This window comes from Gorilla gorilla, chromosome 23 (assembly GCF_029281585.2).
Source record: "Gorilla gorilla gorilla isolate KB3781 chromosome 23, NHGRI_mGorGor1-v2.1_pri, whole genome shotgun sequence".
Taxonomy (NCBI): Eukaryota; Metazoa; Chordata; class Mammalia; order Primates; family Hominidae; genus Gorilla; species Gorilla gorilla.
In genome coordinates, this window is record NC_086018.1 from 31,334,350 (window position 1) to 31,347,764 (window position 13,415).

General features: G+C 47.3%; 1 protein-coding gene across 7 annotated transcripts in view; it reads right to left on the reverse strand.

Moving 5' to 3' along the window:
* The window catches only part of LARGE1 (LARGE xylosyl- and glucuronyltransferase 1), a 759,370-nt gene that overhangs the window by 146,607 nt on the left and 599,348 nt on the right, over positions 1 to 13,415 (reverse strand). For all 7 annotated transcript variants that reach the window (XM_055375362.2, XM_055375363.2, XM_055375361.2 and 4 more), the window contains one exon: positions 5,173 to 5,336. In XM_055375362.2, coding sequence (XP_055231337.1) covers positions 5,173 to 5,336 — 164 coding nt within the window. The remainder of the gene's footprint in view (positions 1 to 5,172; positions 5,337 to 13,415) is intronic.

Consider the following 13,415-nt stretch of genomic DNA (forward strand, 5'->3'; position numbering starts at 1 on the left):
AGACCGCCATGGTTGGTGTTTGCTGTATATGTGAGTGGGGCCTGGACTTTTTTTTTTTTTTTTTTGAGACCGAGTCTCGCTTTGTCGCCCAGACTGGAGTGCAGTAGCACAATCTCAGCTCACTGCAAGCTCCGCCTCCCGGGTTCACACCATTCTTCTGCCTCAGCCTCCCGTGTAGCTGGGACTACAGGCGCCCGCCACCATGCCTGGCTAATTTTTTGTATTTTTAGTAGAGATGGGGTTTCACTGTGTTAGCCAGGATGGTCTCCATCTCCTGGCCTTGTGATCTGCCTGCCTCAGCCTCCCAAAGTGCTGGGATTGCAGGCGTGAGCCACCACGCCTGGCCCCAGACTTTCTTTTTAAATGTACCGTGTCTGCAGCCCAGGCCAGAAGGATGGATCCCACTGGCAACAGAAGCAGGCACTTGGTTTTGTCTGTATTCTCTTCTTGCTAACTAATGTATACAGAAGGATGGGTTTGAGCTGTTAATAACTAGAAACATGTTTGTTCTACTTGTTTGCAAATTCCAGATAGCAAATTCTATAGCCAGCAGAGAGGTGAGAAACATTAAGAAACGGGAAATTAATATTTTTTCACATCAACTACTTACTAGGCACTTTACACCTTATTTTGTACAACCCACACAATAATCAGTGAATCTGACATTATCACCATCTCGTAGATGAGTCAAGTGAGGCTCAAAAAGGCTAAGTAAGTTGTTCAAACTTACACAGCTAGGAAGTGGCACAAGTGTACTTTGAATCCAAGTCTTGCTTTTTTTTCTTTTCTACTACATCACTTTACCTCTCCTAAATAACTATCATGTGCACATGGCTTCGTAAGGATGTTCAGATCTAGCCAGTATTTACTGGATGTCAAATATGTGCTCAGGGCTTTTATAGAGGATCTCTTATTTACTCCTAAACAGGACCCTATGAGGCAAGTAATTTTATCCTTCTTTTATAGAAGGAGGAAACAGAAACCCAAAGATGTTAACTGACTTGCCCAGAACACCAGCTGAGGATTGAATGAATTGGTGGGATTTGAACCCGGAGCTCTCTGTCCTTCCGTCTAGTGCCTTTTTACCCAATATCACAAATATTAAGATTCTGGTCAACAGTACTGGTATCATTCTGGGAGCCTCTGAATGTATGTCAGGACTAAGCACTGGCACGCCTTCTCTCATGTGATCTTTATAACAACCTTAGGGATGAGGATAATGATACAATTACCACTTTCAGATCACAGATGAAGAAACTGAGGCTTAAAGAAGTTAAGTGATGCACTTTGGGAGGCCAAGGCAGGCAGATCACGAAGTCAAGAGATTGAGACCATGCTGGCCAACATGGTGAAACCCCGTCTCTACTAAAAATACAAAGTTAGCTGGGCGTGGTGGTGCGCGCCTGTAGTCCCAGCTATTGGGAGGTTGAGGCAGGAGAATCGCTCGAACCCAGAAGGCGGAGGCTGCAGTGAGCCGAGATTGCATCACTGCACTCTGGCCTGGTGACACCACAAGACTGTCTCAAAAAAAAAAAAAAAATAGTTAAGTGACTTGTCCAAAAACAAAGTGACAGGGCAACAAAGAACCCACAGTGCCTGACTCCAGGGACCAAGTGTCATTCACTGTTATGCTACTCTTTACTTTGATTAGAAAGTATATCAGATTTCTTTGCTAGCCACTGGCCACTAATATTGACTCAGAATATTTTGCTGATAATCTGAATGCATTATCAGGAGGCCTGAATGCAACAGAGAGCCAGTGATGGTTGGAGAGACGGGCACCTGGCTTTAAGTGAAACCCTCTCACTTGCACGGATTATAGTACCTGAGTTTCAGTTAGCTCACGGGAGGGGACAGGTGCAGTTGAAAGAGACCAATCTAGACCATCATTCAGCACTGATATGGAGTATTCAATTTTCTTTTTACTATAAATGCCATGGAGGAGAAGGAAACACACATGTGAAAAGAGGGACTTGTGTGGTGAGGTGGCTTCCTGATGTGGCTGCTTAGTGGTGGGGAGCCTGGGTGTCCAAACTGAAATCTGGGTGAGAAGCCAAAGGGACCTGAGAATTTTAGGGGTGACTCTGGGACACCAGTTTGGTGTCCCTATGGAGCCACACGGGATGCCAGATTTGAGCTGGAAGGGCTGGCCATCTCCCCTGGTTTCCCTGAGGCCCTCTGTGATCCAGCCCTGCCTACATGGCCATGTGTATTTGATCTCCTCTTTCTCCCTCCTACACCCTAAGCCCTAACCACACCTTACTACTGTGTTCCCCACTGGCCCTGACGTCTTCTCTGTCCCGTGAACATGTTGCACGCTCTACCTTGGGGAGCCCTCCTTCTCTCCTTCTGTGCCTTCTACTCTCAGTCCACTCAGCCTCCAACTCAACTCAGGTACTACCTCCCCTCGGACACATTCCCTGCCTTTTCCTTTCTCCACCTCCTTGGGCTCTCATAGAATCGGTGCACCTCCTGCACAACACTCAGAACTAAACATCCTACTGTAGACCTGTTTACCTGTCAGTGGCAGGCAGAGTTCTATGAGGGACCCCCCAGATTCCCGCCCCGCTGGCGGACATGCCCTGTGTTATCGCCCTCTTGGGTGTGGGCAGGGCTTCTGAATATCACATTGTGATCATGTGATGTTATAGAAGACTCCAGGGTCATGGGCCAGAGAGATTCTCCTGCTGGCCTTGAAGAAGTGGGCTGCCCTGCAGGGAGGGGGCTGCATGGCTAGGAACTGAGCGTGGCTTCGAGGAGCTGAGGGGGACACCCATCAACAGCCAGCAAGGAAATGGGACCTCCATCCTGGAACTGAATTCTGCTCCAACCCAAATGAGCTTGGATGTGGATGCCAATCCCCAGATGACATCCCAGCCCTGGATAATCCCTTGAGATTTCAGTCCTGAGACCCTGGGCAGAGGGCCCTGCTAACATCTTCCAGATTCCTGACCCATAGTGGCCACAAGGTAACAAAGGTGTACTTTTTAGGCTGCTCAATGTGTGGTACTTTGTCACCTAACAACAGAAAACAAATGGGGTGCCTGAGCCCCACATAGGCTGCATACTCCTTGAAGACAGGGATAGATCTTTTAACACATATTCCCCTCCCCCTAAGTGCCTGGTGCAGAACGGTGAGCGGTATTTGCCGAGTGATCATGTGGATGTGGAGATGAGAAAACTGTGGCCCCAAGAAGGGACACGGCTCGCCAGGGCCCTCACAGCAGGTCAAGCATGGACCTGGTGCTACAGCCTCCATGCTTGTCCCTTGCTCTTCTGTCCCATGCTGTCTTTACCTGTTACCTGCAGGATCTGCAAGTTCTCTGTGCACAGGAGTCCCAGTGGCCTTTCTCCAAGTTCTTTTGGAGCCTGTGAATCCCCAAGAGACCGCCAGCCCCTGAAGCCATTGAATTATGCATGTGGTCATTTGCTTGCATGTGGCGGGACTCACAGAGCAAGGAATCCACTTCCCTGAGCCACCCTCAACATGAATCATTCCACGTTGCCTCCAGCGCCAGGTTCCTCTCACTTCCTGGAGCTCTCAAGTGCCTTTATGAAAACGTTTTTGCATCCAGGTGTTTGTTCTTTCATCAGTTTGTCCATTCTTCAGTCATTCATGACTAATAACACCTGGCATTTATGGAACACTTATGTGCCAGGCACTGTTCTCGGCACTGTACAGGCATTAGCTCATTTAATCCTTAGAACAATCCCATGGAATCTCACCCATAGGCTGGATAGGCATCTCTGATGTGGCTCAAAAGACAGAATGAGGAATCAAACTTCCTTCCGAATTGTAGGAGCTGAGGGGGGATGACATGTGAGGGAGTTGGGGTAAGGGCAGCCACCATGGGCCATGTGTAAATTGAAGCGGAAGCCAGTCAGACAAGGTGGGAAGGGGCACCTGGAATGGCCAGGTATAGAAAAGCCATGTAGCCCTGGCTGAGTGACCTTGGGGCTTCAAATCCATTCACTTCTTGGCAGCCAGAGATGTTTTTAAAAATATATAAATTAGGACAGGTGCAGTGGCTCACACCTGTAATCCCAGCACTTTGGGAAGCTGAGGTGGGAGGATCAGGAGGTCAGGAGATCGAGACTATCCAGGCCAACACGGTGAAACCCCATCTCTATTAAAAACACAAAAAATTAGCCGGGCATGGTGGCTGGTGCCTGCAGTCCCAGCTACTCGGGAGGCTGAGGCAGAAGAATGGCGTGAACCCGGGAGGCGTGTATTGCTGTTTATGTGACTAGCTCCATATTCTCAGCCCTGGCTACACATTATAAGCTTAAAACAAAACAATCCCAAGGGCTCTATCCTACAAAGGTCCTTACTTAACTGCTCTGCAAGGGAGCCTGGATGTGAACGTGTTATACAACTCCTGAGGTGATTCAATCTCCCTGGACAAGGTTGAGAAGCAGTGCATTGGCCTGTAAGCTACATCAGGGCGGGGCTCATGTCAGTACTGCCTGGAAATGCTTGATGGATGTTTGTTTCATCAATACACATAGAAGGAAAAGAAACAGCGTTGCTTTCCAGCCGCAATTGTAGCTCCAGTCTCCCCACTGTCCCTCTTCCTGAGGTAATTCGAGTAGGGCTCTACTTCTTAAGAATCGATCCTTTCATCTATCCTCAGACAATGATAAGATAAGAGCCCTTGGTTTTCGGTGCTGGGGAGGTGGTAGGGATGTGACACAGCTCACCCTTATCAGTACTCTTTTTTTTTCTTTTTTTTAAGATGGAGCCTTGCTCTGTCACCCAGGCTGGAGTGCAGTGGCACGATCTTGGCTCACTGCAACCTCTGCCTCTTGGGTTCAAGCCATTCTCCTGCCTCAGTCTCCCCAGTAGCTGGGATTACAGGCACACACCACCATGCCCAGCTAATTTTTGTATTTTTAGTAGAGACGGGGTTTCACCATGTTGGCCAGGCTGGTCTAGAACTCCTGACCTTGTGATCCGCCTGCCTGGGGCTCCCAAAGTGCTAGGATTACAGGTGTGAGCCACCGTGCCCGGCCCAGGCTTCAATATTCTAAGCCCATGTGCCATCTCTTCCTGCTCCATCCTCCAATTTTAGCATATGCACTGCGGAAGCGAGCACACCCTTCTCCAGTCTCTATCCTCCATGCAAAGAGCCGCGGTGAGGAGACTGGGGTGGGTGAGGCCGTCTGCCATACCTGTCCATGGACAGCTGAGCGACCAGGGTGACGTCCGTGCTGTCTGCTGCAGGCTCATACTCATAGTGCAGGAAGTACAGGTGGGTGCGGTGGACAGTGAAGCGCTCTCGCCGGAACTCATAGCACAGGTCGTCCTCGTCCAGCTCAGACAGCTGCTTCTGGAGCTGCAGGGTAGGAGAGAGGGCTTGGGCACGTGAAGAAGAGGTCCGAGGGGGCCCATGAGCTTGCCCCTTGAGCCCTGCCCTCCCCTGAGTTTATTACCCATCAGGACGTTGTTGATGGGTCTGACATACATGGAAGGGATCACCACTTTTATTTCCCTCTGCAACTTAATCTAATTTCAAAAAGGTGATGGTAAAAATCAGATGCCTGGGGACCGGCTGTGGTGGCTCACACCTGTAATGCCAGCACTTTGGGAGGCCAAGGCGAGCAGATCGCTTGAGCCTGAGAGTTCCAGACCAACCTGGGCAACCAGGCAAAACCCTGTCTCTACTGAAAATAGAAAAATTAGCCGGACATGGAGGTGTGTGGCTGTAGTGCTACTCAGGAGGCTGAGGTGGGAGAATCACCTGAGCCCGGGACATGGAGGCTGCAGTGAGCTGAGATGGCACCGCTGCACTCCAGCCTAGGCTACAGAGCAAAACCCTGTTTCAAAACAAAAACAAAGAAAAAAAAACAAAAAAAAGAGGATGCCTTTAACACCTGAGAAATGAGTCCCCTCTTAGCTAAGAAAAAAGGTGGTGCTCACTGAAAAACATATAACCAACCATAAACTCCTTAGAAACAAATGAGAAATGTTTTCCTAGACAACTCAGCATAACAATTTCAAATAACATGGGAAAATGGGCCAGGCACGGTGGCTCATGCCTGTAATCCCGGCACTTTGGGAGGCCAAGGTGGCTGGATCACCTGAGGTCAGGAGTTCGAGACCACCCTGGCCAACGTGGGGAAACCCTGTCTCCACAAAAAATACAAAAATTAGCCGGGCATGGTGGCAGACACCTGTAATCCCACCTACTCAGGAGGCTGAGGCAGAGAATCTCTTGAACCCAGGAGGCAGAGGTTGCAGTGAGCCAAGATCGCACCACTGCCTTCCAGCCTGGGTGACAGAGTGAGACTCCATCTCAAAAAAAAACAAAAAACAAAAAAACAAAAAAAACAAATAAAACAAATAAAAATAAAAATAACACAGGAAAATGCCCAAAGAAGAAACCGCTCAAAACTGACAAGGACCTCCGTATGACCTGATGCTTTTCTCTCCCTAGAGCTACTGATTTCAATTTTTGTACTAGGTCTCAGAAAAAAACAAAACAAAACAAAACTTAGCACATTAACAAAACAGAAACTCTTTTCCTTTCATTTCACCTAAGTTTAATCAGAATCTTGGCACCCGTACTTTTTTCTCTTTTCTTTCTTTGAACTCTCTGAAAGTCTTACTTCATTAATCTGCTTGTAGAAGTTGTTTAACTAGCTGTACTTCTCTCTTCCTTGACCAACTTGTGAAAAGAGCAGGCACACCTGCTGACGGAGCTAAGAAGATAACATTTCAGATATGCAGAGGCAGATACACAGATGTGCAAATCTGCAGCTGCCCAACAGACACGGTCTCATGTGAACCCCTACCAGGCAGGTATGATGTATGTTTTACAGATGAAGAACTGAAATTAAAAAGTGACACAACTTAGCAAAAAGCTAATCCACAGTGACACAAATTGGACCCGGGCATGTGGGTTGGGGGAGTGAAGCCTGGGAAGAGGCAAGAGAGGGTTGGGAGTGACAGAAACCCGCTCCACCATGACTGGAGTGATGGGTACATGGATGTGCACTTCCGTGAAAATTCAACAAACTGTGCACTTAGAATGGGAGGACTTGGCCAGGCGCGGTGGCTCACGCCTGTAATCCCAGCACTTTGGGAGGCTGAGGCAGGTGGATCACGAGGTCAGGAGTTCGAGACCAGCTTGGCCAAGATGGTGACACCCCATCTCTACGAAAAATACAAAAAATTAGCCGGACATGGTGGCGGCCATCTCTAATCCCAGCTACTCGGGAGGCTGAGGGAGAGAATTGCTTGAACCCAGGGGGCAGAGGTTGCAGTGAGCCAAGATCATGACACTGCACGCCAGCCTGGGCGACAGAGCGAGACTCCATCTCAAAAAAAAAAAAAAAAGAATGGGAGGACTTGTCAGAGGCAATCTGTATTTCCCTAAAAACAAACTTTTAAAAAATGATAATTTGTTCTCATTGTTCAATTCCCACCTATGAGTGAGAACATGTAGTGTTTGGTTTTTTGTCCTTGCGATAGTTTGCTGAGAATGATGGTTTCCAGCTTCATCCATGTCCCTACAAAGGATATGAACTCATCATTTTTTATGGCTGCATAGTATTCCATGGTGTATATGTGCCACATTTTCTTAATCCAGTCTATCACTGTTGGACATTTGGCTTGGTTCCAAGTCTTTGCTATTGTAGTCACATAGACACAGGAAGGGGAACATCACACACCGGGGCCTGTTGTGGGGTTGGGGGAGAGGGGAGGGATGGCATTAGGAGATATACCTAATCTTAAATGATGAGTTAATGGGTGCAGCACACCAACATGGCACATGTATACATATGTAACTAACCGGCACATTGTGCACATGTACCCTAAAACTTAAAGTATATTAAAAAAATGATAATTTGCCAAAGGTCACAGGAGGGCTGGTTCCTTTTTTTTTTTCTGTTAAATCAGCCTTGTCTATCACACGATAGAATACAGACAAAAGTTTACATGGCAAGGGTTACCAACCTAGCTGAATACCATAGAATGTTTTTCCAAGAAGGTGTACTTTTTTAAATCACCAAATCAACAGTGTAGCAGTCAATAAGAAAATATATTAACTTGCTTCTGTATAGCTTTGTACCTGTTAAGACCATTGCCTTGACAGATTACTTGACGGCGTTATTTCTCAAGATGTGTGATATGGACGATGATGGCATTAATTGCTCCAATTCCTTCTCTCTCCCCCACTCCCTGCCACCCCAGATATTCTTGTCCTTTGCAGTGGTGCTTACTAAAGAGGCACAGTTTATTTCTCTAGCCTTGAATAAGGGCTAGAATCATGATGTACTTTTGTTAACAAAAAGCAGGGGAAGTAATATTGTCTCAGTCTTGAGGCTAGACCTCAAGAGAAAGTGTTTCTTGCACCCCTACCATTGCCATGAGAAGATGCCGAGGCTAGCTTGCTGGAAGATGAGACATCTGGGGCAGAGCAGCTCCTCCCCAACTGCCAAAGTCATGCAAGCCAGCCCGGCCCAGCTGCCTCAATAAACACTACTTATTTTTTTTGAGACAGAGTCTAGCTCTGTTGCCCAGGCTGGAGTGCAGTGACGCGATCTCAGCTCACTGCAACCTCTGCCTCCCGGGTTCAGGTGATTCTCTGGCCTCAGCCTCCCGAGTAGCTGTGATCACAGGCACTCACCACCACGCCCGGCTAATTTCTGTATTTTTAATAGAGACAGGGTTTCACTATGTTGGCCAGGCTGGTCTTGAACTCCTGCCCTCAGGCAGTCCACCCGCCCAACCCTCCCAAAGTGCTGAGATTACAGGCGTGAGCTACCGCGCCCGGCCAATAAATACTTCTTGAAAGCCACTGAGATCTTACTGGTTCTGAGCAATAGATACTGAGAGAGTGCTATTGGTATTTTGTGGGGGACACTTTTTTATTATGGGGACCTGTACCACATATTGAAGGACAATCAACCTCCCGAGCTCCTGCCCACCAAATGATTAAAGCATTCTCCAGACAGCCCTGTGATGCTCCAAATGTACTTGAACATTTCCAAATGCAGCCTGGGAAACTGGCTGAGATCCAATCATCTGTGAGACACTGTCAACTATCTCTAAAATTTTTAACCGTTAAAAGGACGCAATTAGGGATATTCAGCTTTTCAAGTCAATTTGCTGTCCCTGCCTACTTGAAGATTCTCACCATGCCAACAGTTTAATATAAGAAAAGGAAGCTGAAATTCTCATTCCATCTAAGATCTATGACCCCACTGCTTCCTTCGGACCTGTATGATTAAATCCAGATTTCCTTGTTGACAATTACGGGCTGCTCTCTCTGACCCACCACCCCCACACTCTGTGGCCTCATCATTGGTCTGTGTGCTCCCCAAACCTGCCTTTCCCTCACACCTCCGTGACTTTGTTCCGTGCCATGCTCTTCCCTCTCGGGGATGCCCTCCCTCACTTCACTCCACTCTCCTCCACCTAAAAAACCTTCCATTTATTTACCTTTCAAGATTCAGCCCAGATGGCACCTGCTCTGTGAGACCTCTGCAGATCCTGCTGGGTAGAAGCGATCCGTTTCTTCTCTGCGCTCCAAGAGCACTCAATTCGTAACTCCATTAAAGCACTTGTCAACTTAAACTGAAATTATTTAAAGGCAACTTTCCCGGTGAGACCGTGACATTTTACCATTGTCCTGAGCACCGTGCCTGGCTTGTGACAGGTGCTAATATCATGTGTTGCATGCCTGAAAAATATTTGCTGTATACAAAAAACCTGTAATCACTGTGAAGTTAAGACTATCCTTTCAATTTTCCTTTTGTGTCCTCTAATTATATGCACAGAAGGTGATCAATAAGCCCATTCTTCAGCCTATGATTTGCTTCAATATTTGCATCCAAGGGTCTGTGACGGCTGAAAAGCTTTTGGAGAGCAAACAAGCATGTGCCAAGCTCCACGTAAGGTGCTGGGTACAGGTGATTTCCTCTCCTCCCCAGAGCCCCCGGTGAGTCACTGGCAGCCTCATCCGACAGTTGAGAAGGGTGGAGGTGTCAAACCTGGGTCTGTGCCCCTCCACCACCATGCTGCTGCTTCAGGAAAGATGCCTGCTTGGCCTCATGTGAAGACGCAGATGCAGCACAGTGGCTAAGGACACTGGTTCTAACCCACTCTGCCTGGATCATCTCAGGTAAGTGGGTGAGTGACCTAACCTTTCTGAGCTTCAGGGTCCTCAGCTGTAAAATGAGGACGACAAAACTCACTACCCCAGAAGGTTATAGAAGGATTCTGAAAGATGCTGCATATAGAGAAAACAGCGGTTGAAGAAAACATTCAACAGATGTCACCTATTATCATAGCGATTATCACAGGAAAGGGAAACACCTGGGCCCCTGAAGACACCTACGTGGACACTTTTTGTCCTCCAACCTCACCTGAAGGAGACTGTATGGCAAGGTCCTGATGGGCAGGGATGGTACGGGCTGGATGAGCCAGGGTGGCCCTTCTGATTCATAAATATTAGAGGGAGTCCCTCTGGCTTTCCCCTTGAGGGCCTAAAATATGCCTATAAACCATAATGTTACCTCCCGGGAGAAAACGTAATCAACTGCTATGCTCCTAAACTCCCTCACCCACACTGCAGAAGAGCACAAGAAATCATCCTCCACTGGAGACTAAACATCTACAAAATTCTTCGCAAGAGCAGGGTTGGCTTTTTTTTTCTTTGGTTTTGGTTTCTGCTTTAATATGTTCAGAAGAATGAATGGCTTCCAGTTCAATGAAGAGGACAGTGGAAATGTGTGTGGATGTGTGGGTGTGAACGTGGGTAGGCAAATGTGTGTGGAGAAATGGGTCCTTCTTTGATGAGGCTTCAGACAAGTAGCTGGTCCTCACCATGTGAAAATGGGCATTAGTGAGTGGAGAATAAGAAACACATGCATGTATGGGGGTTTCTCATCCTCTTTACTGACTGACTGATTGATTGACTGAGATGGAGTCTCACTCAGTCGCCCAGGTTGGAGTACAGTGGCATGATCTCGGCTCACTGCAACCTCTGCCTCCCGGGTTCAAGCGATTCTCCTGCCTCAGCCTTCCTAGTAGCTGGGATTACAGGTGCGCACTACCATGCCCAGCTAATTTTTGTATTTTTAGTAGAGACAGAGTTTCACCATGTTGGCCAGGCTGGTCTTGAACTCCTGACCTCAGGTGATCCACCCGCCTTGGCCTCCCAAAGTGCTGGCATTACAGGCATGAGCTACTGCGTCTGGCCTCTCCTTCTCTTTATATGCACACACAGGTACATACCCTTGAGTTGGGGAAAAAGACATTCCCAGGTAAATGGCTCCAGGAACCACTTTCTAAAAAGCATCCATATGGTGAGCTCCTAACAGCAGGAGCTGTATCCCCTTCATTTCTGAACCATCTGAACCTAGCAATATCCAGGTTCTATATCCAGCGTTAACAAAGATTTTCTGAGTGGTGGATTCACAGATTAATTTTATTGGCTTCTTTATACTTTTCTGTAGTTAATTAATTCCCTGCATTTTTCTCAAATGAGCTAATGCATGTCAAGTGTTTTGTAAACTCTAAAGTGCTGCAGAAACTTAAGCGATGTGGTTATGATTATATCATGTACCTTTTCAAATCCTAACCTAGGCTTGCTTATTGCTGACTGCGTGGCTGATGTGATCCATCTTGGATGTTCAGCAAGCCTCTGTTGGATGTGCTCAGCCCCTGTATGTTAGGAGAGGGAGTACTGGTCAACGGAGGTGCTCCGAGGAGTTCCAAAGTACACCTTGCCCTAGTGGGATGGACTAGGGCAGTCCTGGAGAAGAGGCCACCTCCAGCTCTGAACTTCATGGTACCAATAATGGGATTTGGTGGCATCCACATCCCAAGCTCACTTGCAGCCCTTGCTGCAGTGTATAAAGGGTATTATCTAGGGAATATTGTCATTTACCAACCACAGTGGGTATTGTAGAAAAAAAGTCAGGTGGCCGGGCACCGTGGCTCATGCCTGTAATCCCAGCACTTTGGGAGGCCAAGGAAGGCGGATCATGAGGTCAGGAGATCGAGACCATTCTGGCTAACACGGTGAAACCCCGTCTCTACTAAAAATACAAAAAATTAGCTGGGTGCAGTGGCGTGCGCCTGTAGTCCCAGCTACTTGGGAGGCCGAGGCAGGAGAATTGTTTGAACCTGGGAGGGGATGGTTGCAGTGAGCCGAGATCACGCCATTGCACTCCAGCCTGGGTGACAGAGTGAGGCTCTGTCTCAAAAAACAACAACAACAAAAACAACAAAAACAACAAAAAACAAAAACAAAACAGGAAAGATAGAAAGTCAGGTATGCTGTCAGACATACCTGTCCACAGGACTCTGGGGCAACCAGATGCCATCATTGAACTTGCATGTTCATTTCTCCTCTACATGGTGCTTTGCACCTTGATCCACCTAATACTAACTGGGTACCTACTATGTGACTGGCGCAATGCTAAATGTTTTCAGGTGCATTGCTTCATCAATTTAATCCTTCAGCACACATATCTGTTGTACAAAGGAGGAAACTAAGGCTCAGGAGCTTTCAGTAATCTGCTTCAGTGAGCAAGAAAAAGTCCAGGATGGGAATCCAGTCTTCGGACCTCAAACCAGGGACACATTTCACAACACAATTACTTCTTCCCAGGAGATGGAGGTGAGAATCAAATGAGATGGTGGAAGACACAATGTTCCATGAACGAAGCAGGCCATAAAAAACTGTGGTCCCAATGCAGGAAAAAGACGGAAGGAAAAAGAAAAACCCACTCAAAAATAGAAGGGAACACATTATAATGTTAACAAAGATTTTCTGAGTGGTGGATTCACTGATGAATTTTATTGGCTTCTTAAACTTTTCTGTAGTTAACTAATTCCCTGCAATTTTCCCAAATGAGCTAATGCACGTAAAACTGCTTTGTGAACTGTAAAGTGCTACCCAAACCTAAGCAATGTGGTTATGATTATATTATGTACCTTTTCAAATTCTAATTTAGGCTCGCTTATTCCTGACTGCGTGGCTAATGTTATCTCAATGGGGAGACTCTAGCAGTTTAGAAACTGCCTCCTTGGCCAGATGCGGTGGCTCACGCCTATAATCCCAATACTTTGGGAAGCTGAGGTGGGTGGATCACCTGAGGTCGGGAGTTCGAGACCAGCCTGGCCAACGTGGGGGAACCCCATCTCTACTAAAAATACAAAAGTTAGCCAGGTGTGGTGGTGGGTGCCTGTAATCCCAGCTACTCGGGAGGCTGAGGCAGAACAACTTGAACCCAGGAGGTGGAGGTTGCAGTGAGCTGAGATCATGCCACTGATCTCCAGTCTGGGCGACAGACCGAGACTCCATCTCAAAAAAAAAAAAAAAAATAAAAAACCAAAAACAAACAAACCCCCCAAAAACAAACAACAAAAAAACCAAAAACAAAACCTGCCTCCTTTT